The sequence below is a fragment of the Rhinatrema bivittatum genome, chromosome 12 (genome assembly GCF_901001135.1).
Source record: "Rhinatrema bivittatum chromosome 12, aRhiBiv1.1, whole genome shotgun sequence".
Classification (NCBI taxonomy): domain Eukaryota; kingdom Metazoa; phylum Chordata; class Amphibia; order Gymnophiona; family Rhinatrematidae; genus Rhinatrema; species Rhinatrema bivittatum.
The window spans coordinates 75,101,202-75,128,885 of record NC_042626.1 but is presented as its reverse complement, the minus strand read 5'-3'; the positions used below and the strand labels follow the sequence as shown (position 1 = coordinate 75,128,885).

The 27,684-nt window shown below is 48.2% G+C and overlaps 1 protein-coding gene across 2 annotated transcripts in view; it reads left to right on the top strand.

The window, feature by feature from the left end:
• Positions 1 to 27,684, top strand: part of STARD3 (StAR related lipid transfer domain containing 3) — a 56,247-nt gene that overhangs the window by 18,419 nt on the left and 10,144 nt on the right. For both annotated transcript variants that reach the window (XM_029573022.1, XM_029573021.1), the window contains exons 9-12: positions 9,188 to 9,250; positions 9,745 to 9,840; positions 13,772 to 13,851; positions 14,082 to 14,186. In XM_029573022.1, the coding sequence (XP_029428882.1) occupies positions 9,188 to 9,250; positions 9,745 to 9,840; positions 13,772 to 13,851; positions 14,082 to 14,186 (344 nt within the window). The remainder of the gene's footprint in view (positions 1 to 9,187; positions 9,251 to 9,744; positions 9,841 to 13,771; positions 13,852 to 14,081; positions 14,187 to 27,684) is intronic.

Below are 27,684 nucleotides of genomic sequence, written 5' to 3'. Positions count from 1 at the left end.
CAGAGATGGAGATCCTGTCCAATCCGATGCAACAGTGGTATATAATTGAGGCGAAAAAGCTCGTGGTAATTCGCTCCGATATGGACACCTAAGTATTTTAACACCTTATGGGCTATTTTAAAGGGATGGAGGCGCACCAAAGCATTCATGACTTCAGGCGCAGCGGAAATATTTAAGATTTCCGTTTTGTCCATGTTAACTTTAAACCCAGACACCATACTAAATTCTTGCAGTTCCTCCGTTACACCGGCAACGGAGGTCAAAGGGTGGGTGAGGGTGAGGAGAATATCATCCGCAAAGAGGGAAAGTTTCATGGGATTGGGCTTCATGGGTACGCCTAAAACAGAGCCAGATCCGCGAATCCTGGTCGCCAATGGTTCTAAAAACAACGCAAACAGCAGGGGTGATAGAGGACATCCCTGGCGTGTCCCTCGGTTGACTGGGAAAGAATCCCCATACCGCCCATTAACCTTAATTCTCGCCCCCGGGTCCTGATAGAGGCATCGAATCCAGCTTAAGAAACTCGGGCCAAATGACATTTTTTCCAAAACGGCAAACAGGAAGTCCCAATGGACCAAGTCAAAAGCCTTTTCGGCGTCAATGGCCATTAGCACCATAGGGACTTTCGCCGTCCTGGCCCACCAGATCGCATCGATCACCTTGCGCACATTGTCAACAGCCATCCTACGGGGTATGAAACCAACTTGGTCATTATGTACTAACAAGGGGAGGACTGTATTGAGCCGTGCAGCCAATACCTTAGCCAAAATTTTTAGATCTACATTAAGCAGGGAAATAGGTCTGTACGATCCACACTGTGTTGGATCCTTACCGGGTTTCGGTATGACTGTTATACCCGCCACGTTGGAGTGAAGTGGTAGCCGAGCTCCCTCCCGCAGCCCATTAAAATAGTCAGTCAAGGGGCCCGCTAATTGGGCGCTAAACTTTTTATAATAACCCCCAGGAAAACCGTCTAGGCCCGGCGCTTTACCGGCTTTAAGATCCTGAATAGCCGCCTGTATCTCGATATCCTGAATGGGAGACTCTAAATAGGCTTGCTGCGATTTAGTTAAGGAGGGGAGTGACACCGTCTCCAGGTAGTAATCAACCTGCTCCGTGGAGATATTAGAGTCTGCCGTATATAACTGAGCATAAAACTGGGTGAAACAGCGACGGATATCTTTAGCCGCTGTCAACATGGTTCCCTGCTTATCCCTAAGTTTTGCGATAATGTTCGAGTAAGTGCGTTGCTTCAGTAATCTTGCCAAAAACCGCCCCGCCTTATTATTACCCTCATAATAACGTTGCTTGGCCCGCAACATAGCATGCGTTATTTGTTCTGCGTCCAGGGTTTGCAATTCAATGCGTTTAAGCCGTAAGCGAGCCAGCGTGGCTCGAGTCTGGAGGTGGGAGTGTTCCCGCGTTAGCAATGCTATATCAGCCAGGAGCGCTGCACGCTTCGCTTCCCTCTGTTTCTTTAAAGCAGAGGAAAGTGCGATCAAATGCCCTCTCATAACCGCCTTGGAGCCCTCCCAAAGAATCCCCGCATCACGCACTGTCCCCTTATTCAAAGTCAAATAGGCTCGCAGGTGATCTGCCAACTGAGCCCCATGGGTAGGGTCGCAGAGAAGTTCATCCCGAAGGCGCCAGAAACAACGCCCTGGGTCAGGGTCCAGTAAACCAATGGTGAACCACACCGGGGCATGATCTGACCATGTGATATTTCCTATACCAGTGTCCAGCACCTGGTTCTGAACCCCCTTATCCACTAGCATAAAATCTAAACGAGAATAAGTGTTATGAGGGTTAGAGTAAAAGGTGTAAGTTCTAGAAGTAGGGTTCCTCTGTCGCCAGATATCAACAAGACTCCAGTCATGCATTAAAGTCTTCAAAGAGGAGGTGGCTTTCCAGCTCCCCGCTTTTCTGGGGTGTGATGAGTCCACCCTAGGGTTCCGTACCCCATTATGGTCCCCTCCCCATATCAGTAGTCCCTCCGCAAAGGTAGACAGCACTTCCTCCAACTCTGCAAAAAAGAGGTGCTGGTCTACATTGGGGGCATAAACGCACGCTAGAGTATACAAGCGCCCATCCAACCGTACTTTCAAGAGCACATAACGGCCCGCTGGGTCAGCCACATGTGACTGGTATTCGAAAATGACAGATTGGGCCACGAGGATACCCACCCCCGCATATTTAGAAGTAGGGGAGCTAGAAGCAAAATAACCATGTGGGTAACCGACAAAGTGCAATAAGTGTTCATGATGCTTCCTAGTGTGAGTCTCCTGAATAAATGCTATGTCAACGTGGTGGCGCCTTAAGTCCCTAAGAAAGTGTTGCCTTTTCATAGGTGTATTTAGTCCCTTTACATTCAGGGACCATACCTTCAAAGCCATAGGTGATACCTAAGTGATCGGTATATACCACTCTGTGGGGACAAGTCCTGATCTCCATTCCAGGCCCTCTTAGCAAACTGAAAATCCCCAACAAAATCCCTTGAGCACATGGATGAACAACCCCCCACCCTCCATTTCCCACTATATCCCCCATTGGGATAACTCCGAAACCGGGGGTCATAGTAACCAGCGCGAAGGGCCGTGTCCCCGGCCCTTAAATCAGTAAAGCCCCTCATAAACTCAGCCAAAACCCATACAGAGCAATAACAGCATTAACAGCCCTGGAACTAGAAACAAGATCGAGTTGTGCACAACTCTTACGTCCGGCAAGATAAGATAGTCCACCAGTCCTTTCATCCCGTGGGACCTGTGAAAGGGGCCGTCCGCGCCCGTGGCGGTGTCTGTCCCTGGCGTTCCAGACGGCGTTTATTACCAACCCGTTGCCATCGCGGTGTCTTCGGGGCATTGGACGCTCGGGTCTCAGTGGTGGAAGCCACTATAGGTGGAGGCAACTGAGCCTGAATGAATGCCTCGGACGCCTCTTCTAGGGTGCGGATTCGAAAAGAGCTCCCCTGGGATGCGAATTGAAGGCCGAAAGGAAAAGTCCAGCGATATCTAAGGTTCCGTTCTCGCAGCGTGCTGGTTATGGGTCGGAATTCAAAACGTTTGCGCAGCGTGGAGGCCGCAAGATCATTAAAAATGCTGATCCTGTGGCCCTCCCAAACCCATTCGCGCTGTTTGCGGGCACATTCATACAGCAACTCCTTTGCCTTGTATGTTTGCATGCACACTAAAATATCCCGGGGTTTTTCGGACTTCTTGGGCCCCAGGGTCCTGTGAGCCCGCTCAATGTGGAAGCTGGGACCCCCCACGGCCCGCTCTCCCTCTGACTCCTCCGCATTCAGAAGATATTGAAAAATCTTTGTTACCACGTCTTCACAATTGTTATAGCAGTCCAGCTCAGGCACCCCTTTGATACGAAGATTATTGCGGCGGGACCGGTTTTCAAGGTCCTCCATCTTATCAGCCATCAGTGCCTGTGCCTTTAAACTGGCTTGTAGCTTGTCGGCCATTTTATGGAGCAAATCATCATGGCCTTCTACCTTTGTTTCCACGTCGTCCACGCGCCTACCAAGCGCTGCGAGGTCTTCCCGGAGCTCCTCCATATGCAACAGCAAGTCGGCCTTATGCTGCTTCATGTCTGCCCGTAAGTCTACAAACCACTCCCTCATCTCAGCCCGAGACGGCAGGTCCGCAATCGCTTCCGGAGCTGGATGTGCCGCCGCCGTTTCAGGGCTAGGGCCTGCAGTCTCGCGTGCCTCTGCGCTCCTGTCTTCCCCCCCCCCCCGATTTTGCGTATGTAAAACGCGTTAAATCGCAGCCCGACTTCAGATTTGCCATCTCGGGTCTGCACGCGATGCGCTCCTGGGTTCCAGACGGGGATTCGGGCGGAAAAGATGTGGGTTTCGGCGAGTGCAATAAATTAAGCCGGGAGCTCTCAGTTTAAGCGGCCATTCATGCCGGTGACGTCAGCGCGCCCCCCACGCTTTAGAATTTGTTTGAGACCTGCAAGACCTCTTCGTATTCTCCCCATGCGGCTGTCTCAAAAGGGAGGTGGTGGACCAAACCCTCAACAGGCTCCTGAATCTGAGTGCCAACGTCCTGGTCCCGAAGGAGGAACTCTGTGCTGGCCAGTATTCTATTTACTTCGTGGTACCCAAGAAGGACTGTGCTTTGCGGCTGATCTTTGACCTCAAGAGGGTCAACCAGGCCCTCAAGATCCCACATTTTCGCATGGAAACCCTGAGAGTGGTCATTGTGGCGGTTAATCCCGGAGAGTTCCTCGCCTCTCTCGATCTGACAGAGGCCTACCTCCACATTCCGATTCACCGCAGTTACCAGAAGTATCTTCGCTTCCACATCCTCAACCTGGATTTTCAGTTTCGGTCATTGCCCTTCGGCCTTGCCACCGCACCACGCACCTTCACCAAGGTCATGGTGGTTGTGGCGGCTGCCCTCCGCCACAGAGGAATCCTAGTCCACCCCTATCTGGACGACTGGCTCGTGAGGGCCAAGTCAGAGAGTCACTGCAGGCAGGCGGTGGATCGAGTTCTAGCTCTCCTCACATCCCTCGGATGGATAGGGAACTTTCCCAAAAGCAATCTTCAGCCTTCCCAGGTGTTAGAATTCCTGGGGGCCCACTTTGATACTCGGATCGGCAAAGTGTCCCTACCTTGCCCTCGGGCTCTCAAATTGATCGACCAGGTATGGCATCTTCTCTCACTCCCTCTCCCGACAGCGTGGGACTACCTCCAGGTCTTGGGCTCGATGGCCTCCACCATCGACCTTGTCCCCTGGGCATTTGCTCATATGCGACCGCTACAGAGAGCTTTGCTATCTCATTGGCAGCCAGTGTCAGAACAGTTTCACGCAGTTCTCCCGCTTTCGGCCTCTACCGTCGCTGCCTTGCAGTGGTGGCTTTCGCTTCCTCATCTTCTCCGGGGAATGTCTCTTCAGACTCTACAGTGGATGATAGTAACCACGGATGCCAGTCTCTCTGGCTGGGGCGCAGTCTGCCAGTCCCAGTCCATGCAGGGGATCTGGTCTCCGGCTCAGTCTCGTTGGCACATCAATTGGTTGGAGGCCCGGGCAGTGCGTCTGGCTCTACAGGATTTTCTGCCCCTGATCCACGGCAAAGCAGTGAGGGTTCTTTCCAACAACTCCACCACCGTGGCTTACATCAACTGTCAGGGAGGCACTCACAGTCGCCTGGTGGCTCTAGAAGCCAGCTGTCTCTTCGACTAGGCGGAACGGCATCTGGATTTCCTGGCGGCCTCCCACATAGCGGGCAAGGAGAATGTACAGGCCGATTTCCTCAGTCGTCAGTCTCTCGATCTAGGAGAGTGGGAACTCTCAGAAGAAGCCATGGACCTGATCGTCGACAGGTGGGGTCCCCCTCACCTGGACCTCAATGCGACCTTGCGCAATGCCAAGGCCAACCGGTTCTTCAGCCGCTGGAGAAAGCACGGCTTGGAGGGAGCGGATGCTCTGGCTCTTCCCTGGCCTGTGGACATCCTTCTCTACGTGTTCCCTCCATGGCCTCTGGTGGGAAAAGTTCTACAAAGAATAGAACTCCACTGAGGGCCAGTGGTTCTGGTAGCACCCGAATGGCCTCGCAGACCGTGGTTCGCGGATCTCTTCAACCTGGCGACGGATGGACCTCTCCGGCTCGGCCATCTTCCTCATCTGCTTCGGCAGGGGCCCGTATTTTTCGACCAGGCCGATCGCTTTTGTCTAGCTTTTGGCCTGGCTTTTGAATGGAGACGACTGAGGCATAAGGGCTATAAGGAGGAGGTTATCTCCACTTTGCTGCGAGCTCGGAAGCAGTCAACTTCTCTAGCTTACATGCGCGTTTGGAAAGTCTTTGAGACTGTTTGTGCGGAGTCAGGGGGTCTCAGCACGCTCCGCTCCGGTTTCGGTGGTTCTTTCTTTTCTACAGAAGGATCTCTCCAAGGGTCTCTCTTTCAGTTCCCTGCACGTGCAATTTTCTGCTCTCAGCTCTCTCCTTGGACGGGTCGAGGGTCATCCCTTAGTGGGCCACCTGGACGTGGTTCGGTTCTTGAAGTGAGTCAAACACCTGCGACTGCCCGCTCGCTCTACTTGCCCATCGTGGCGTCTTAATCTCGTCCTCCGGGCTCTCTGTGTGGCTCCATTCGAACCTCTCCGTCGGCGTTTCCCACATGCATCCCTTGCAAAGAGCATTATTCTCCCGTTGGAAGTCGGTGTTTCGGGAATTTCAGACTTCTTCCGCTATCATTTCTAGCCAAGGACAGCCTGACCTGGTGGCTCAACCTGGATCACTTGCTAAGAGTGGTGGACCTAGAGGTTCCGCAGTGGGTAATCATTACGACAGACGCCAGCCTCGCGGCTGGGGGGCTGTGTGCGGACGCCAATCGCCGCAGGGGCAGTGGACACCAGTTCAGTCAGCGTGGCCCATCAACAGTCTGGAGACAAGAGCAGTTCATCTGGCGCTGAAGCACTTTCTGCCTTAGTCCAAGGCCGAGCAGTCCGAATCCTCTCCAACGCTACGACAGTGGCGCACATCAACCGTCAGGGAGGGTCAAGGAGTCTCCATGTCGCTCAGGAGACAAACAAGCTAATGCCATGGGCGGAACTCCATTTGTCCCATCTGGCGGCGGCTCACATTGCAGGCGTAGACAATGTTCAAGCGGACTTCTTAAGTCGCCAACGCTTAGATCCTAGGGGGAGAGAGAGCTGTCCCAGGAAGCAGTGTCACTCCTCTTCACGCGATGGGGGACTCCCCATCGCGATCTGATAGCCACTCAAAGGAACGCGAAGGCTCCGCTCTTCTTCAGTCACAGAAGAAGAACAAGGCGCAGAGGGCATCGATGCCTTAGTCCTCCCGTGGCCGTGGGACCTCCTGCTCTACGTCTTTCCACCTTGGCCCCTAGTGGGAAAGATGCTCCGAAGAATAGAGTCACCAGGTTCCCATGATCCTGGTAGCTCCGGAATGGCCTTGACGGCCGTGGTTTGCAGACTTGTCAACCCTAGCGGTGGACTGCCCGCTTTGACTGAGACATCTGCCGAACCTTCTCAGACAGGGCCCAGTATTTTTCGACCAGGGAGATCGCTTCTGTCTAGCGGCCTGGCTTTTGAGCGGTGCCAGCTGAGAAGAGGAGCGTACCCAGAGGCTGTTATCTCCATTCTTCTGAAGGCTAGGAAGTCTTCCACCTCCATGTCCTATGTCCGGGTCTGGAAAGTTTTTGAGTCTTGGTGCCAGTCCACACAACTTTCTCCACGTCATGCGACAATACCCCAGATCTCATCTTTCTTGCAGCGAGGTCTGGAGATGGGATTAGCCTACAATTCCCTCAGAGTACAGGTGGCAGCCCTTGGTGCCCTCCATTATCAGGATGGAACTATTCTTTCATCGCACCCTGACATAGTCCGATCCTTAAAGGGAGTAAAGCATGTGAAGCTACCGATATGCAATTTAGGTCCTTCGTGGAGCTTGAATTTGGTCCTTCGAATTCTAGGCGGTCCACTGTTTGAACCTCTGAAGAGAGCTACCCTCAAGGACCTCACTCTCAGGACAGTATTTCTGGTGTCTATCTGTTCTGCTCGCAGAATTTTGGAGCTTCAAGCCTTATGTAGAGAGCCTTATCTACGCTTCACGGATTCAGGGGTATCCTTGTGTACCGTACCATCTTTTCTACCAAAGGTGGTCTCATTCTTTCATTTGAATTAGTTGGTGGAGCCTCCGTCCTTCCAGGACGAGGATTCCAGAGAGCTTAGATGCCTCAATGTCAAGTGCATCCTCCTTCGATGTCTGGAGGCTACCAATGCTTCCGTTTATCGGATCACCTCTTTCCTCTGGAGTGGTCCCCAGAAGGGAAACAAGGCTTCTAAAACCACCATTACCTGCTGGCTAAAGGAAGCAATTTCTACGGCATACGTTGGCGCTGGGCATCCACCGCCAGATAGTATAAAGGCTCATTCTCTCCGAGCTCAAGCAGCCTCCTGGGCAGAAAGCCGAGCAGCCTCTCCGCAGGAGATTTGCAGAGCGGCTACCTGGAAGTAATTACAAACATTTGCGCGTCACTATCGCTTGAATCTTCAACCACCGATCGTGGGCTCCATTGGGGCTCAGGTCATTTCAGATGGGCTATCAGTGGCCCACCCTACTTAGGGAAGCTTTGGTACATCCCACAGTCTGGACTGATCCTGGTACGTACAGGGAAAAGAAAATTATTCCTTACCTGCTAATTTTTGTTTCTGTAGTACCATGGATCAGTCCAGACGCCCACCCTACGGATTGTTGGGGGTTCTTTGGGATAATCTTTCAGCTCGACTGTGTAATTATTTCAGGATAGGTTTGGGACAGATTAAGAGTTCAGGCTGCAAGTTTTTTGCTTAGACTTGTTTACAGTTGATATTCAATTTTGTATTGATCCATGATATTCAATTTGTATTGATCCCTCCAAGGTGTTTTTCCTTATTGCTTGGATTTTCTTAATACTGAAGGTTTACAGAGGATGCACCAGTTATGAGGGACCGCCCTCTCTGTTTTTGCTCTGACTCAATCTGCTGGAAGGGGGACATAACCCACTGTCTGGACTGATCTGTGGTACTACAGGAATGAAAATTAGCAGATAAGGAATAATTTTCTTTTGCGTGTGGGTCTTTCTGATTCCCGCCCAGTGTAGGGTGGCTTGGGTACATCTCACTTGTCTGGACTGATCCTGTACATACTGGGAAAAGAAAATTGGTTCTTACCTGATAATTTTCCTTCTTGTAATACCATAGAGATCTCAGTCCAGAGATCCATCCCCTGGATGCCGAAAGACCAAATTTCCTGTTTTATATTCTCAGATTGTATCTGCAAATTATAAATAGGTTGAGCTTCTGAGGTTAAGGGGTTATCATTCCTTGTGAGGAAATGGCTCCAGTTAAGGGGGGCTCCAACCGTGAGTTAACCGTTCGCCCTAGTTGGGGGATTAATTTTGTCTACACATTGGCTTGGGGGCAGGTCAGTACTGAGGGACTCTTGGATATGCAGCAGCGCCTCAAAGTTTTGTTCTCCGACTCCATCTGCTGGTAGAGATGCAAAACCCACTTGTCTGGACTGATCTGTGGTATTATAGGAACAAAAATTAACAGGTCAGAACCAGTTTTCCTTTGCTATAGATGGGGGAGTGGTAGGGCATGCGACCTTGGTGCAGGAGTGGAAGAGGTCCGGCTCAGTACTGTGAATGCTTTGTTTCTTGACACAGGAAGCCGGAGATAAGGTTTACAGCATTGAAGTACCTTTCCATGGCAAGACCTATATCTTAAAGGTAAAGAAGAGGGCGAGAGATATATGGGGAAGGGAGGGGGGCATGTGCACATACTTACATGTTTGCTTAGGAGTCCTAGGAGTTTCAAAGATAATCTGCACACATTGAATGGTCTCCATCTGCTTTTTTGGGTTTCTGCTTTTTATTTCATGCTCCCCCCTCTTTTTTTTTTTTTTTTTTTTTTTTTTTTTTAACTGGGGGATACTGTCTTTTTTTTGTGGTACTCCCCTAACTTGTGAACTTGCATATAAGCAGTTTTTCAAATGGTTTCATGATCCAAGGAAAGATCACCAGTGGGCAGCAGTCCATCACTGCCTGAGGGCCGAGCGGGTCTTGACCCCCCTCACTAGAGCTGCTGCTTAATGCTGCTCTCTGGAGTTCCTTGCTAACCTTCTGTAACTGCTGGAAGTTAGTTTGCAGCAGCTGGTGATAGGACTTTGAGTCCAGGGAAAGGTCTCCTACCTCATTGCTAACCTTGTCCTTCTCGCCCGAAGGCTCTCATGCAGTGTCCCGCAGAGCTCGTATATCAGGAGGTCATTCTTCAGCCTGAGAAGATGGTGATATGGAACAAAACAATCTCAGCATGTCAGGTACTGACCCGCAATGAAGAGAGAGAAATGCTGTCACCCCTGGCACTGATGCCTCTGCTATTAGACTAGACTAGAGAAGTGGGGAAACATGAGATCCCAGTCTGGTGTGAGGCTGTGCAGGGAGCAGACTGTCCCCAAGAGCAATCATCTGAGCAGTGTTCTGCGTCCATCCCTCTGCTCTCAAGAATTAAACTTTTTCACTTGCCATAGCTGAAGCAATCCCAAAAATAAAAAGTGATATAATGTTCCCTTATAACCTTTACTATTAAACATACAAAGAAAATATATAAAAGATCTTTTATTAATTGATAAAATACACGTAAAAAAGCCAGGAACAATTTACAAATCTCAATTATCCAAATAACAATAAAATCATCATGCAATCAGTCACACAACTAATCCTAAACTTAGCAAAATCTCCCAACATGTTTCACTACACAGAGCTGCTTCAGAGGAATCCACTCAGTTGCAATTCACAATTAAATCGAAGTTCCTGTGTTCTCAAAAGACGATGCTCTCTTATACTACTTTCCTCACAAGCGCTTATCCACTTCTTCAGACAGCAATCATATACATGTATCCTTTGAATCTCAGATCCCAATCATTTATACTTTTATATACCTCAATGAAAAACATTCTTCCTCGCGTCCTCCCAAATGATTCACATCTATAGGAAGCCAAAAAGCTCAAAAGAACTCTAACCCTTCAATGAGGGATTCATCGATCACACAGATACCGCCATTGAAGGGTTCGAGATTCAAAGGATACATGTATATGATTGCTGTCTGAAGAAGTGGATAAGTGCTTTGAGAGCACAGGAACTTCACTCAATTGCAATTTACAATTAAATCTGATTCCCCTGAAGAAGCTCTGCGTAACGAAACATGTTAGGAGATTTTGCTAAATTTAGGTTCTTAGATGTGTAAATGATTGTATGTGTGTGATGACTATTGTTTGGATAATTGAGATTTTTAAATTGTTCCTGGCTTTTTTTTTTATGTGTATTATATCAATTAATAAGATCTTTATATATTAATTTTCTTTGTATCTATAATAGTAAAGGTTATATGGGAACATATCACTTTTTTTATTTTTGGGACTGTGATTAGTGTGTTATATTAAGAAAGGTGGAAAGAAGGCAAAACTATCATCGGCATGGTTAAAAGGGGAGGTGAAAGAAGCTATTTTAGCCAAAAGGTCTTCATTCAAAAACTGGAAGAAGGATCCAACAGAAAAAAATAGAATAATTCATAAACGTTGGCAAGTTAAATGTAAGTCACTGATAAGACAGGCTAAGAGAGAATTTGAAAAGAAGTTGGCTGTAGAGGCAAAAACTCACAGTGAAAACTTTAAAAAATATATCCGAAGCAGAAAGCCTGTGAGGGATAGTTGGACCGTTAGATGATCGAGGGGTTAAAGGGGCAATTAGAGAAGATAAGGCCATCGCGGAAAGATTAAATTTCTTTTCTTCGATGTTTACTGAAGAGGATGATGGGGAGGTACCAGTTCTGGAGAAGGTTTTCATGGGTAATGATTCAGATGGACTTAACCAAATCATGGTGAACCTAGAAGATGTGGTAGGCCTGATTGACAAACTGAAGAGTAGTAAATCACCTGGACCGGATGGTATACACCCCAGAGTTCTGAAGGAACTAAAAAATGAAATTATTTCAGGCCTATTAGTAAAAATTTGTAACCTATCATTAAAATCATCCATTGTACCTGAAGATTTGGAGGGTGGCTAATGTAACCCCAATATTTAAAAAGGGCTCCAGGGGCAATCCGGGAAACTACAGACCAGTTAGCCTGAATTCAGTGCCAGGAAAAATAGTGGAAAGTGTTCTAAACATCAAAATCACAGAACATATAGAAAGACATGGTTTACTGGAACAAAGTCAGCATGGCTTTACCCAGGGCAAGTCTTGCCTCACAAATCTGCTTCACTTTTTTGAAGGAGTTAATAAACATGTAGATAAAGACGAACCAGTAGATGTAGTATATTTGGATTTTCAGAAGGCATTTGACAAAGTTCCTCATGAGAGGATTGCAAACTGGCTAAAAGACAGGAAACAGAGTAGGATTAAATGGACAATTTTCTCAGTGGAAGGGAGTGGGCAGTGGAGTGCCTCAGGGATCTGTATTGAGACCCGTACTTTTCAATATATTTATAAATGATCTGGAAAGAAATGACAAGTGAGGTAATCAAATTTGCAGATGACACAAAATTGTACAGAGTAGTTAAATCACAAGCAGATTTTGATAAATTGCAGGAGGACCTTCTGAGACTGGAAATTGGGCATCCAAATGGCAGATGAAATTTAATGTGGATAAATGCAAGGTGTTGCATATAGGGAAAAATAACCCATGCTATAATTACACAATGTTGGGTTCCATATTAGGTGCTACAACCCAAGAAAGAGATCTAGGCGTCATAGTGGATAACACATTGAAATCATCGGTTCAGTGAGCTGCGGCAGTCAAAAAAGCAAACAATGTTAGGAATTATTAGAAAGGGAATGGTGAATAAAGCGGAAAATGTCATAATGCCTCTATCGCTCCATGGTGAGACCACACTTTGAATACTGTGAACAATTCTGGTTGCTGCATCTCAAAAAAGATATAATTGCAATGGAGAAGGTACAGAGAAAGGTAACCAAAATGATAAAGGGAATGGAACAGCTCCCCTATGAGGAAAGACTAAAGAGGTTAGGACTTTTCAGCTTGGAGAAGAGACGGCTGAGGGGGGATATGATAGAGGTGTTTAAAATCATGAGAGGTGTGTTAATGTGAATCAGTTATTTACTGTTTCGGATAATAGAAGGACTAGGGGGCACTCCATGAAGTTAGCATGTGGCTCATTTAAAACTAATCGGCGAAAGTTCTTTTTCACTCAACGCAGAATTAAACTCTGGAATTTGTTGCCAGAGGATGTGGTTAGTGCAGTTAGTGTAGCTGTGTTTAAAAAAGGATTGGATAAGTTCTTGGAGGAGAAGTCCAATACCTGCTATTGATTAAGTTCACTTAGAGAATAGCCACTGCCATTAGCATTGGTAACATGGAATAGACTTAGTTTTTGGGTACTTGCCAGGTTCTTATGGCCTGGATTGGCCACTGTTGGAAACAGGATGCTGGGCTTGATGGTCCCTTGGTCTGACCCAGTATGGCATGTTCTTATAGATTTGCCGTATTTTTTTTTTTTTTTTTTTTGAAGCGTAGCTGAAGCAGTGGCAGGCTCTTGCTTTTCTTCCTGTCTCTGCTGTCTCTTTTGTGGTTGGGGAGTGCCTCCTGTTGGGTTCTGAGACCTGGACCTGGACCACAGTAACTGCAGCACTGCACCTGGTGACCAGCAGGGCCCTGCACTGTGAAATGAGTTCTAGTACCTTTAGGAATAAGGAGCTGTAAAGAAAAAAAAAATCAAGAATTCAATTGAATATTCCTGTCTGGGGTGTGGTGTCATTCCTCAGTGCCCTGTCAGGAAAGTGTCTGCAGGCTTCATCAGAAGATACTTTTTCTTATAGGGGGACCACTCTGTGGCAGCTCAGCTTCCCAAATCTACTGTTTTGTATATTTACATATATTCCGCCTACAATGGAACTCCTTGCTAAGCAGAGCAAAACCCCTGAGCTGTCAGGACTACAGTTAAACTGCAGGAAATGTATTCCTGGCAGTATTCTTTCCGTCTTTTCTAATTTAATGTCTTAAAGTCTTTCAGCTGTGTAGTAAAAAAAAAAATAAAAAAATACAAAAAATCCCTCTTCAGCAAACTTCCATGTGATAGAAATGTCATTAAATATAATGCTTCTAGGGAGGCAACAAATAGCTAGAGATCACACCCCATGCCTTTTGAATCGCAGCTCTGCTCCAGGGTCTGAAGGCTCCCTGCAATCCCTGTGCCTTGCTTCATCCTGCCTCTTCCTGCCTTCTCTTTCAGATCCTGCAGCGGGTGGAAGACAACACGTTGATCTCATACGATGTGGCTACGGGGGCCGCTGGGGGGGTGGTTTCAGCCAGGTGAGCTGCTTTCAAACCATTCAGAGCCCTGCCTGAGTGCACGGGCCCCAGGCTGCTGAGGCCATGAGCCTGTTTGAGAGGGGGGTTTTCCCCTTGACCTTAGTTTGTTCATGCAGGCACTGAATAGATAGCTGCCCAGGCTTAGAGGCTGGAGTACCAATCCCTCTTCAGGCAGACGCAGGAAGCAAGGCCAGTAAGAGCGACAGGATGTGACTATCTTTCTGTTGCAGGGATTTTGTGAACGTGCGACGGATTGAGCGGCGGAAGGATCGGTATCTTTCCTCAGGGATGGCCACAATGCACAATTCCAAACCTCCCATGCACAAGTATATCCGGTAAGGAGGCGGGAGGGGCTCTTGTGAATTTAACACCCCTCATTCTCAGCGACTGTTTATATTAAATAGTTAAAACTGGTTTTAGTTAGCTGGGATCTGAATGCTGAAAGGTGGGGTCCCATCTGTAGCACAGCTGTGACTAGAGCCCCTGGCCTAAGGCTATGTCCTTAATACAAAGGAGAAGATCAGCACCTTTAATACACAGGATTCCTCATCACACAATGTTATACGGTCAGAGGCCTGAGGCAATCACTATTAAACGTTTGCTCATGTACCGTAATCTTATTCTGCTATGGCAAGTAATCAAATATAAATAAAATATCTGTCCTAGCTAGATACAGTAAAAGAATTTACAGTATAAATAAACTAAACAGATCAGGAATTACCGTACTTAAAAAAAATTATGAATGTAAAGTAATTTAAATTATTACAGTAGTATCCCACTACTAATACTCTTCCGTGTCACATTGTAATTACCACAATCTTCAATGTTTATCCTAAGGCCCGCGTAAAGAGCTATGGTTGGAGCTGTCTTTGAAATTTCAATTTCTTAGCGTCCAGTCAGATGAATCCAGAACAAGTGGGTTATGCACCTCTACCAGCAGATAGAGACGGAGCAAACTGATGTCACGGTATATGTACCCCGGCAGTGACATCAGCCTGCCAGTATTCTCCGTCTCTCACAGATGGTGGACGTGCATCTCTCTACTGGGGATTGCTTCATTTTGAGAGAGGAGAATTGAGGAAATAGATTTGCCCGCTCTCCTGCGGTGATACCAAATGGTCTTTCCCACAGCTGAGAATTCCTGAGGTGATTTTCATGGTCCCTCAGATGAGTGCCTTGGTCAGGTAGCTGGTGTTCAGCCAGCGTAGACTTAGTTGCTTAAGCAGCTAAAAGGCAGCAGGTGCAGGAAGCCGAGCGAGGTGGTGATGGCATATGCCCCCTCCCCCCACAGCTGGAGACCATCTTTGTACTCAGCCAGGTAAGACTGAGCTCTGGTAAACTAAAAAAATATTGTAATATACAAAAGAGGCTTTGTGTTTATATAGGGCTTCCTCCTTCCCCCTGCTCTCCATGGCCTGGCGGGTCCAGCAGCCTCCTTAGACTAGGCCCCGCTTTGAAGCTTTTTCGCTGTGTGCCATGTGGTAGGCCGCAACAGCATTTCCCTGTACGTACCCGGATCAGTCCAGACACCTGGGTTCATCTCCCCCTATCAGCAGATGGAGACAGAGAAAAAAACCTCGCTGACACCGTATCTAAGCAACCGTGCCACCTGCAGCTCCTCAGTATTTCTCTGTCTCCAGCAGATGGCAGAGGCTGTTAATCCTGCAGTTCTGCAGTTGACTAATTTTTTTTTCTTTTGAGCCTTCCTCCTGGGGGTTTCTTCTTATTTTTTTTTTTTTTTTTTAGAATCCTTCGGGTTCTTCCCTGTCCGGTTGAGGCGGCCGAGCTAGGGGTTGGTACCCTTGTGTGTGCTTGGTCTGGGCGCCCGTGAGGTGTAAATCTGGTTTATTTATTTTATTTAACACTTTTCTATACCGACCTTCATGAATAAATTCATATCAAATCGGTTTACATGTAACAAGGGGTATAACTGGTTGTCCAGATCCTTCCCTTCATGAGACCGCTGAGGCGGCTGCAGGCTCTTTTTACAGTACTTTTTTACAAGAATTTTTGCCTATTTTTCAGGGCAGTTTGTTTATTTTTAACTAAAGCTAATTTAAAAAAAAAAAAAAAAACTGCACCGGAGCACTGCTCTACAGGCGAGTGACTTCCTCCCCTTAGGAGCTGTTTGGGGGACCTTTTCTTCTGTCGTGGCGCGTACCTTCAGAGAGAGGATTTTAATTTTATCTCTACCTTATGGCTCGCAGCAGGGCATGCCGTTCATACAGCTCTGATTCTTCTCGGCTTTAATAGGTCAGGGTTATGTGCTAACTGCCGACGGTGGGGAGGGTTAGTCTGTGACTCCTTCTGCTAAATAGCGTCTGGTATCATTGTCTTGTACCGGCTGCAACTTTTTTTTACCTCACCCAGCCGGTGCAGGAACTGCGGCCATTTTGGATTTTGCCGTGGCAGTTCCTGCGTCACCCGAGGGGGAGGGTCCTTCATCTGTCTCCGGTCCGTTCCGGGTTGAGGAACTGGCAGGGAGGATTAGAAGGGGAGGAAAGCTCTGGTTTTGCCTGTTTTTTAACCAGACCATGCTGGTTTTGGTGCAGGGAGGCTTTTCTCCACAGACTTTGTTTTGTTACTTCATGATGCCTATATGGCCAGACAGAAAGCAGCTGGGGGGACTACACAGCTGCAGATTCCACCAGTCCAGCCCACTGAGGGGTCCTTTGGGGGGTCCCAGGAGGTCTCCCATGCCCGGCAATAGGGTTCCCTCAACACAGGGCTCGATTTTTCGCCCGCAGGGTGATGCAGCTGGGGCGGTTGATCTGGAGGAAGCTATCTTAGCTCCTGGTGGTACTGGTTCGTGGTCTGGCCAAGCTCCCCTGGTGGCTCCGGTTATTCCGGCTACCGAGAATGCGGGTCAAGGGGAAGACCCGGTCTCTTTTATTCTTGAGGCGGAGGATCCTAAGGTGGTCCGCCTTTTTAAAAGGGAAGAGCTGAAGGTTTTGCTTCCCTTGGCTTACCAGGTCTTTGGGGTTAAAATGCCTCAGGAGAACCAGGATTTGGACAGCAAGGACCCTGTACTAGGTGCCATCCGAGATCCTCCAACTTCTTTCCTTTACCACAAGTCAGTTAGGAAGTTAGTAGAAGAGGAATGGGGGACTCCTGATTCTGGTTTAAAGGTTGGCAGAACCATGGGGAAGCTTTATCCTCTATCAGAACAGGATTTAGAATTTTTTTTCTCTCCCGAAAGTAGATGCGGAGGTGTCGGCTGTGACTAAGCGCACCACGATTCCAGTTATTGGTTCGCCTGCTTTAAAAGGTGTACAAGATCGTAAGATGGAGTTACACCTTAAAAGGCGTCCCTGGGTTTGCATGCAGTGCTTTGTTCAAGTTTCTTGCAGTGTGCTTGTCTACGGTGGGTACAGCAGCTTCATGGTAATTTGTCTCAATTAGGTGTGGACGCGGATACGGCTGAGCGTGTGGCAGCAGCTGTGGCTCACGATGCGGATGCCCTCTATGATTTGGTGCATACTTCCTCCAAAGTAATGGTATCAGCTGTGGCCGCCCAAAAGTTGCTTTGGCTTCGCCATTGGGCGGCAGATGTTTCCTCTAAGGCGCACAATTGGCATCCTTGCCTTTCAAAGGTAAGTTCTTGTTTGGCGAGGATCTAGAGCAGCTGATCCAGTCTCTTGGAGACAAAATCCTCAGGATACCCGAAGATAAACCTAAGGGTAAAAGATTTTTTCAATCAAGGTCTCGTTTTCGGTCCAACAGAAGATCACAGCCTACCCGTGGTATGCCGGGACCGCAGAGACAATATTTTTTGCAGGGTCAAGCATGGGGACAATCCTTTCGTGGAGCCAGAAGGTCCTTTAGGGGATCCTCTGGTGGCTCCTCGGTAGGAGGTAAGTCTACCCAAAGATCCAAGGCTGGTCCACTCCATCATTCCTATTATAGGCGGTCGCTTACAACACTTTTACGACGAGTGGGCCAAAATCACTCAGGACCAGTGGGTTCTCAATGTGATAAGAAACAGTTACGTTTTAGAATTTGCTTGTCCTGTATGGGAACTTCTAATTTCCCCATGCAGCTATCCAGTCAAGCGGGCGGCGATACAACTGACTCTAGACCGGTTATATTGGTTAGCTGCGGTAGGACCAGCTCCGTTAGGGGAGATACTCCATTTATTTTCTGGTCTCCAAAGAGGGCTCGTTTTGGCCGATACTCGATTTAAAGAAGGTCAATGCAAAACTCAAGGTGCCATGCTTCAGGATGGAAACCCTCAGGTCGGTCATAGCGGCTATACCAAAGGAGAATTCCTGGCTTCCTTGGATCTCATAGAGGCTTATCTACATATTCCCATCCATTAGGACTCTCAGCGTTTTCTCCCCTTCATGATTCTGGGTCAACATTTTCAGTTTCAGGTTCTTCTGTTTGGTCTCGCCATTGCTCAGCGGACTTTCACTAAGGTGGTGTGGCAGCTTCCTTCGAAAGAAGGGTATTCTATTCACCCATATTTGGGTGAATAGAATAGGTTGGGTAGTGAATCACGACAAAAGTTAGCTATCACTAACACAAACTTTAAGAACATGCCATACTGGGTCAGACCAAGGGTCAATCAAGCCCAGCATCCTGTTTCCAATAGTGGCCAATCCAGGCCATAAGAACCTGGCAAGTACCCAAAAACTGTCTATTCCATGTTACCATTGCTAGTAATAGCAGTGGCTATTTTCTAAGTCAACTCAATTAATGGCAGGTAATGGACTTCTCCTCCAAGAACTTATCCAATCCTTTTTTAAACACAGCTATACTAACTGCACTAACCACATCATCTGACAACAAATTCCAGAGTTTAATTGTACGTTGAGTGAAAAAGAACTTTCTCCGACTAGTTTTAAATGTGCCACATGCTAACTTCATGGAGTATTTAGAAGCTCAGTTAGATACTCTTATAGGCAGGGTCTTTCTCTCTCAAGATTGAATCTTTAAATTCAGGCCCAGATCCGCCGGTTTTTGCGATTTGCAGGTACCCAAGGTCTGGGACTACTTACAGGTACTCGCCTTGATGGCCTCCACGCTGGACTTGGTTCCCTGGGTGTTTTCCCATTTGAGACCACTACAGACGGCATTGTTGTCCCGTTGGAAGCCAGTATCGGAAGAATATCATATCCACTTACCTCTCGAGGGTTTGCCTAGAGACAGTCTGTCATGGTGGCTTCAGACTTCCAATCTCAGTCTGGGAAAGTTCCTGATTGGATGGTGGTTACTACCGATGCCTATCTCTCTAGATGGGGAGCAGTTTGTCAGTTCCATTTGGTTCAGGGATCCTGGTCCACGAAGACAGTCTGCGTGGTCTATCAACCGTGTAGAGACCAGGGCTGTTCGCTTGGCCTTGAAGGAGTTTCTGCCGTTACTATGGAATCGTCCAGTTCGAGTTCTGTCGGACATCGCAACAACAGTAGCGTATATAAATCGGCAGGGCGGAACCAAAGCAAGGCAGTGGCTCTAGAGGCACAGAGATTGGTGCTCTGGGCAGAACGACATCTAGAGAGATTAGCGGCCATCCCCACATCGCAGGAACAGAGAAGGTTCAGGCGGAGTTCTTGAGTCGCACAGACTTAGATCCAGGCGAGTGGAACCTCTCAGAGAAGAAGTCATGCAGTTAATTCGAGATCGTTTGGGTCTAACCTCATGTCGTCCTTTTGGCGACCTCTTGAAATGCCAAGGCCTTCCGATTTCTTCAGCTGCTGAAGACAGTACGGGCCGAAGGGGTCGACACTCTGGTTCTACCATGGCCTCAGGGAGTTCTACTATATGTTTTTCCTCTGTGGCCGCTGGTGGGCAAGGTTCTGCGTTGCATAGAAAAGCATTGCGGAGAGGTGATTCTGGTGGCTTCAGCGTCCATGGTTTGCGGATCTGGTCAATCTGGCGGTGGACAGCCTGCTTCACTTCGGCCACCTGATGTCTTCTTCGACAGGGTCCTATATTTTTCAACCAGGCTGCTCACTTTTGTCTAGTGGCATGGCTTTTGAGAGGAGGCATTTGAAAAGGAAAGGTTACCCAGACTCTGTAATCACCACATTGTTACAGTCTAGAAGGAAGTCTACTAACCTCTCATTTTTGGGTATGGAAGATTTTTGAGTCCTGGTGTTCCGTTAGGGGAATTTGCCCTCTTAGGGCCTTAATTCTTGAAATATTATCTTTCTTACAGGATGGCTTCACCAAGGGCTTATCTCTTAGTTCTCTTAAAGTGCAGGTAGCAGCACTGGGCTCTCTCCATGGCAAAATTAAAGGTTCCTCTATTTCGTCTCATCCGGATGTGGTTCATTTTCTTAGAGGTACGATGAATCTTTGTCCTCCAGTTCAGAAATCTTGTCCGTCCTGGAACCTTAATCTAGTTCTTAAAGCTCTGAGTGAACCTCCCTTCGAGCCGCTCCGAAGGGCTACGTTAAAGGATTTGACACTTAAGGTAATTTTTCTCGTCACCATTTGTTCGGCTAGAAGAATTTCTGAGTTACAGGCATTATCTTGTTGAGATCCTTTCCTTCAGATTTCGGAATCCGGAGTTTCTTTACGAACGGTACCTTCCTTTTTACCAAAGGTGGTTTCAGCGTTCCATGTCAATCAGTCAGTGGAACTTCCAGCTTTTTCTAACTTACCGGCGTCAGATCCTAATGTGAGGGAGCTCAAAAGTCTAGATGTTTGGAGAGCTTTATTGTGTTACCTCGAGATTACCAATGACTTTAGGAGGTCCGATCACCTCTTCATGCTGTGGAATGGTCCTAATAGAGGCGCCAAGGCTTATAAAGTTCCGGAAGGCTTGAGTGCTCACTCCACACATTCGCAAGCAGCCTCGTGGGCGGAATCTCAACTTGTTTCCCGACAGGAAATTTGCAGAGCGGCAACTTGGAAGTCTCTGCATACTTTTGCAAGGCACTATCGTTTAGATGTCGGGGCTCCGGCAAACCCTTCCTTTGGCGAGAGTGTTTTGCGAGAGGGACTCTCCAGGTCCCACCCTGGGTAAGGGCCTTGGTACATCCCAAGTGTCTGGTCTGATCCGGGTTCGTACAGGGAAAGGAAAATTTGGTTCTTACCTGCTAATTTTTGTTCCTGTAGTACCATGGATCAATCCAGAGTCCCACCCATGGGGAAATGGAGAGTCTGCTCGGCCGGTTGTTTCATAATCTGCAGATTTATCAGATGTTTTTTATACTATATGCCCCCTTTACAGGTGAAGAGTGTGGGTTATATTAAGGGGAGAGTCGTCCGCTCAGCTGTAACATTGTTCCCTGTTGCATTCCATGTTCTTGTTAATTGTTTAATGGTTCCATATTTTTTGCTATTATCTGCTTTGATTATAGATATATACTGACGAGCTGCAGGTGGCACGGTTGCTTAGATACGGTGTCAGCAAGGTTTTTTCCTGTCTCCATCTGCTGATAGGGGGAAATGAACCCAGGTGTCTGGACTGATTTGTGGTACTACAGGAATGAAAATTAGCAGGTAAGAACCAATTTTCCTTTCGCTCGCTTTCTCAGACAGCCCTGTACAGAATTGTCAGTTCGGCGTGTGCGTCCAGGTTGTGTGCCCAGTTTTTGGATGCATGGTTGGGCCTTATAGTCTGTGCATCCAAGTTCCTGAACATACCCAGATCAGTCCAGACCAGTGGGTTATGCAGTCCCACCAGCAGATGGAGGCAGAGAATAAAACTTCGAGGCACTGCTATACGTCAAGTGTGCTACATGCAGCTCCTCAGTATTTCTCTGTCTCCAGCAGATGATGGTGGCGCATTCCTGCAGCTCTTGGCTGAATTTTCTCTGGAGTAGTTTTCTCCCCGAGGTGCCAGGTTCCGTCTTGGGACCATCCCTCGGTTAGAGCAGAATACCCCTGGCTGTGCTAGCCCGAGTGACCCGGACCGCCAGTAGCCAGGGGACTGACTCTCTCAGCGGTCCTGAAGCCTCCCTCCAAGTGGCTGCTGATTCAGGGAAGCACCCCTTTGGGGGAAGTTTTTTTTTTTTTTTTTGTTTAAAGTCATTTGAGTAAGTTGAAAAAAAGAAATTTCTTTTTTTCCTGTGTTCAGAGGCTCTGTCGGGTGTTTGTCTGCTTGGTAGAGCTGAGCCCGGCAGTCCTGTGTGCTTGGAGGGGCCTGGTGGGGAGAGGAGGCAGCATTCTCTACGGGACCTTCCCGGCTGGGTTGGAGCTCCCTACATGTGGCTGCTCAGTGGTGCCGAGCTATTTTAAGTGCGGTGGCCATTTTGTTTTCTTGCTGCCAGCTGCCTTCCTGTGCGTTGGCTCGGCGGGGCCGGGTTATTTTTGATGCGCATGCCATTTTTTGTTGAAAAAACAAAATCATGCTTCCCCGTTGATCGCGGGCAGTGACTCTTTCTCGCCTGGGGGGATCCCTAGGGGCCTCACCGGGTTGGAGTATGACGGAAAAGCCTCTAGTGGACCCTTGCAAGGCCTCTGTGGTACCTGGTCTTCCTACCTGAAATCCCTCTCCCTGTGCACTACATGTGCTGTGGGAGGGGAGGGGTCCTAAGGGGCTAAAGCCCAAGCAGGCCACATGGGGGGCTGGTTCCAGGGGCAGATCTCCACTACGCCTGCCAGGAAGGAGTCCCCGGACGACCCTCTTTTTCCCCCCCCACCCCCTTGCTGTTGCCCGTGCTGCGGGAACCAGATCAGGGAGATGTGGGGGACGTGGAGTCTGATTCAGCGACGATGAGACAGGTCCGGGTGGTTTTTCACCCGAGTTTGTCCTCCTCATTCATGAGGCCTTCTTGGCCAGAAAATTGGCAAAGCTCAGACCCCAGGAGGGAAGTTGTGGGGGTCCCATAACGCCCCAAATTGCGTACAGACTCGCAGGTCTCACACGCAGCCTTGGTCCTTGGGGGATCTTGAAGGCTCGGATGACCCGCAGGGGGAAGAAAATCCCCCCCCTGGGGGATGCTGCATCAGACCCGGATGTGACCATCTCCCCAAATCTGGATGCTGGCAGGGACGACCAGCTTCAGGTGGAGGTTGGTTCTGAAGGGGACGATCCACGTGTGGTTCACCTGTTTAAGAAGGAGGAGCTGCAACCCCTTATCCCCAAGGTGCTTGAGGAGTTGGGGGTGAAGCTCACTCAGGAAGAGTCCGACAGCACTGGTGTTAACCTGGTCCTGGACGGTCTCAGGGATCCACCCAGCGCTCTTCCTATTCCAAAGAAGATCCAGAAGCTTATTAGTTGAGAATGGGAATCTCCGGAAGCAGGCCTCAAGGTCGGCCGGGCTATGTCTAAACTGTACCCATTTCTCGAGGAACATTTGGAGTGCTTGAAGACTCCAAAGGTGGATGCGATGGTGTCAGCGGTCACTAGGAAGACTACCTTAAGCGCCTGTTTGAGGTTTCCTCCTTGAGTCTTCGGATGGCAGTTTGTGCTAGCATGATGCAGCGCGCCTGTTTGTTGGATTCAAAAACCTCAGGATTCAGCTTCCTCTGGAGTTTTGTCCCCGTCCCAGGCGGCCCGGCTGGAGGCAGGTGTCGCTTATGTAGCAGACGCCTTGTACAGTCTCGTGCGTACTTTGGCCCGGAGTATGGTCTCTTCGGTAGCGGCCAGGCGGTTACTGTGGCTTTGAAATTGGGCGGTGGACACATCCTCCAAATCACAGTTATGTAACCTTCCCTTTCGAGGGAAACCTCTTTTTGGTGAGGTTCTGGACCAGCTTATGAAGTCCCTGGTAGACGCCAAGGGTAACAAGCTACCTGAGGATAGGAAACCATTCAAAAAGCCCTTCACGCCACGATTTCGGTCTGAGAGGGATGGCCTCTCCGGCTCCAGGCAATCAAAGGCTCAGCAGCAGTCCTTTCTCGCGGCCTGGCTTTTGAAAGGCGGCAGCTCCGCATGAAGAGTTATTAGGAACCTGTGTTTTCCACCCTCCTCCAGGCTAGACATCCCTCAACTTCCATGGCATACGTTCGGGTGGAAAGTGTTTGAGGGTTGGTGTGATCAGCAAGGCATAAGGCCCCTTTCAGTGACCATTCCCCCACATTTTAGCCTTTCTCCAGCAGGGCTTATCTAAGGGCTTGGCTTATAGTTCCCTCCGGGTCCAAGTTGGCTCTGGGGAGCCTCAGGGGCCGGATGGATGGCAAGCCCCTGGCCAGCAATCTGGATGTTGTCAGTTTCCTAAAAGGAGTAAAGTATCTTCACTCCCCAGTTCGTAAGTTGTGTCCGGACTGGAATATTAACCTAGTTTTACGGTCTCTTTCTGCTCCGCCCTTTGAGCCGTTGCGCCGAGCTTCCCTAAAGGACCTTGCTTTGAAAACGGTTTTCCTGGTGGCCATTTGTTCTGCTAGACGTATTTCTGAACTGCAGGCTCTCTCCTGTCAGGATCCTTTCCTTCGCATTTCGATTGATAAGTTGTCTTTACGTATGCTACCTTCTTTCCTGCCCAAAGTGGTATCTGCCTTCCATGTGGTTCAATCCGTGGAGTTGCCCAATTTTCCAGATTGGTCTCGAGACTCTGCGTCAAGTAGAGAACTGCACCTGTTGGATGTGCGCCGGGTATTGATCCGTTATTTAGGGTCACTAATTCCTTTCAAAGTCGGACCATCTTTTTGTATTGTTTGGGGGTCCGAAGAAAGGCGAGAAGGCGTCAGAGCCTCCTTGGGACTCGCTGGGTTGAAGGGAAGCCATCTTGTTCGTCCTCTTTGGCAACGGTTCACCTAATTCTGGCGGGTGTAAAAAGCGAATTCTACTAGATGGCAGGTGGCTTCCTGGGCAGAGTGTCAGCTGGTATTGCCTGAAGAAAAATGTAGGGCTGCGGTCTGGTCCTCTATGGCGATACCAGCTGACACTCCGCCCAGGAAGCTGCCTGCCACTACCTTTACAAGACATTACCGTCTGGATGTATGGGCATCTGAGAGCGCAGTTTTTGGTGAAAGCGTTCTACACGTGAGTTATTCGGGTTCCCGCCCGGTGTAGTGTGGCTTTGATACAACCCACTGATCTGGGTATGTTCAGGAAAGGAAAATTGGGTCTTTCCTACTAATTTTAATTCCTGTAATACCACAGATCAGTCCAGAGGTCCACCATGGTGGAACTGCCGAAAGACTAACTTGCCTGGTACTTAGCCGCTGTATGTAAGAAGAATTGAAGGGATGATCCTTATTCATTTGAATGTTATGGGCTATGGTCCGGATCTGGGGTTCCAGGTTCAGGGGAATCCAATCCTTGCGTTTTTGTTTGTTGTTCGCTCTTATTTAAAAAACCCGTACGTTTATCTATTGCATCTTGGCTTAGGTATTAATCAATACTGAGGAGCTGCAGGTGGCACATTTTGGTATAAAGCAGTGCCTCGAAGTTTTGTTCTCTGCCTCCATCTGCTGGTGAGAGTGCATAACCCACTGGTCTGGACTGAACTGGTCTATTACAGGAAAGAAAATTAGCAGGTAAGAGCCAATTTTCCTTTAAGCGGTGCTGTAGTGGCCACACGCTTACCTTTGGGCACAAGTTGTACTGTGCGCTTAAGTTTTTTGGGGCGCTTATTTTGAGACGCCTAAGTCTTGCATGCCCAATTAGGTGCCTAGGTGTGGGTCGCCTACATATGCGACACTTAATTTTTGTCATAATGGTGCCTATACCTAAGAAGCTTTAAGCACCTTTCTCGTTGCACTAATATGGGACCTAACATCGTGTAATAACCCATTCTAGAGTTACAAAATGTTAGGTTCCATATTAGGAGCTACCACCCAGGAAAAAGATCTAGGCGTCATAGTGGATAACACATTGAAATCATCGATTCAGTGTGCTGTGGCAGTCAAAAAAGCAAATAATGTTAGGAATTATTAGGGAGGGAATGGTGAATACAAAGGAAGATGTCATAATGCCTCTGTATCGCTCTGTGGTGAGACGCCACCTTGAATACTGTGTACAGTTCTAGTTGCCACATCTCAAAAAAGATGTAGTTGCGATGGAGAAGGTACAGAGAAGGACAACCAAAATGATAAAGGGGATGGAACAGCTTCCCTATGAGGAAAGGCTGAAGAGGTTAGGGCAGTTCAGCTTGGAGAAGAGACGGCTGAGGGGGGGATATGATAGAGGTCTTTAAAATCATGAGAGGTCTAGGACGGGTAGATGTGAATTGGTTATTTACTCTTTTGGATAATAGAAAAAATAGGGGGGGCACTCCATTAAGTTAGCATGTAGCGCATTTAAAACTAATCGGAGAAAGTTATTTTTCACGCAACGCACAATTAAGCTGTGGAATTTGTTGCTAGAGGATGTGGTTAGTGCAGTTAGTGTAGCTGGGTTTAAAAAAGGTTTGGATAAGTTCTTGGAGGGAGAAGTCCATTACCTGCTATTAATCAAGTTGACTTAGAACATAGCCACCGCTATTACTGGCATCAGTAGTGTGGGATATACTTAGTTTTTGGGTATGTGCCAGGTACTTGTAGCCTGGATTGGCCACTGTTGGAAACAGGATGCTGGGCTTGATGGACCCTTGGTCTGATCCAGTATGGCAATTTCTTATGTTCTTATGCACTGTCTGTTATGTTAAGGTATCTCAGCCAGGAGTGCCCACTAACATGTGCCTGTCCTATTTGAAGGCTCAGGGATATTTATCTTCCTCTGATTTCACTAAACCTGGTTCTTCCCAGCTGGATGTAGGTCTGGGTAAAGACGACTCGGGTGGGGAAGCCTGGTTCTTCCTTAACTGGGTCCTCAGCAGGGGACGGTAGCTCATTGAGTATGCCTCAGGTGACTCTTGGTTTGGATGCTTCTACTTTTTCATGGGTAGAATTTTTCCAGGGGTTGCAATCTTTTCTTTAGGCGCAGTCTTCAACCCTGTCCAATTGATCCCAGAACAGAGGCGCAGGTAGGATCCTTTCCTGGACCTTCTGTTACGTGGCAGAGTACCCCTAGAGCGGCAGCAGGATCTCCTGATAGAGATCCGGATGGCACGGATGCTACACCGATCCTGACTCTCTTGAGGGTAGTGAAATTCCTCCAGGTTTAGAAATGTATAGACTATGCTACGGTTCTTTCCTAGAGATGAACATCTCTGATCTCCCAAACCTGTGAAATGCTCAGGGTTCCTGGGGCAGATTCACGGTCTGAGCCGAAAGGAAATTTAAATTTGGTTTCCTTGCATAAAGCCTCTTGCTTTTCCCTGTGATGGAGGCCATTCAAGAATTGATTGATCTTGAGTGGGGCGCCCCAGAGGCTAATTTCAAAGGGGGTCGGATTTTGGAAGGCCTTTACCCTCTGGATCCAGTGATAGGGGAGCACTTACGTTTTCTGACGGTAGATGCATTTGTCTGTGCAGTCTCCAGGCAGACCACTATTCCCTGTATGTACCCGGATCATTCCAGACTCCTGGGTTTGTGCATCCGTGCCAGCAGATGGAGACAGAGAAAGTTTAACTGACACTGCTTGATAAGCACTGGTGCCTCCTGCAGTTCCTCACTATTTCTCTTTATTTCTCTGTCTCCAGCAGATGGTGGCTGGTGCATTCATCTGCAGTTTCTGGTGATTTTTCGGGTTTTTTTCTTTTTCCATTTCTTTTTCTCAGGAGCATTTCTCCTAGGGGTCGGGTTCCCTGGGGGAACCCTTCCCTATTTGGTAGAGGTGGACAAGCTGGAGGTTGGTGACCTTTTTGTACGCTCGCTCCGGCTCCCATCCATGAGGTGCAAATCTGGTGGTCCAGATCCCTCCCTTCACAAGGCCACCTAGGTGGCTTTTCAGTTCGGGGCAGCTGCTTTTTGTTTTTAGGGCTCTCCTAGCTGTCAGGCTGAACTGAAGCTGGACAGCTCCTGTTGGCCTTAGGAGAGCAGAGGCCCTGTTATTTTTATTATCTTTAGAAAACAAAAAAAAGTTTCAGCAGCTGCAGCGGGGGCAGTAAGTCT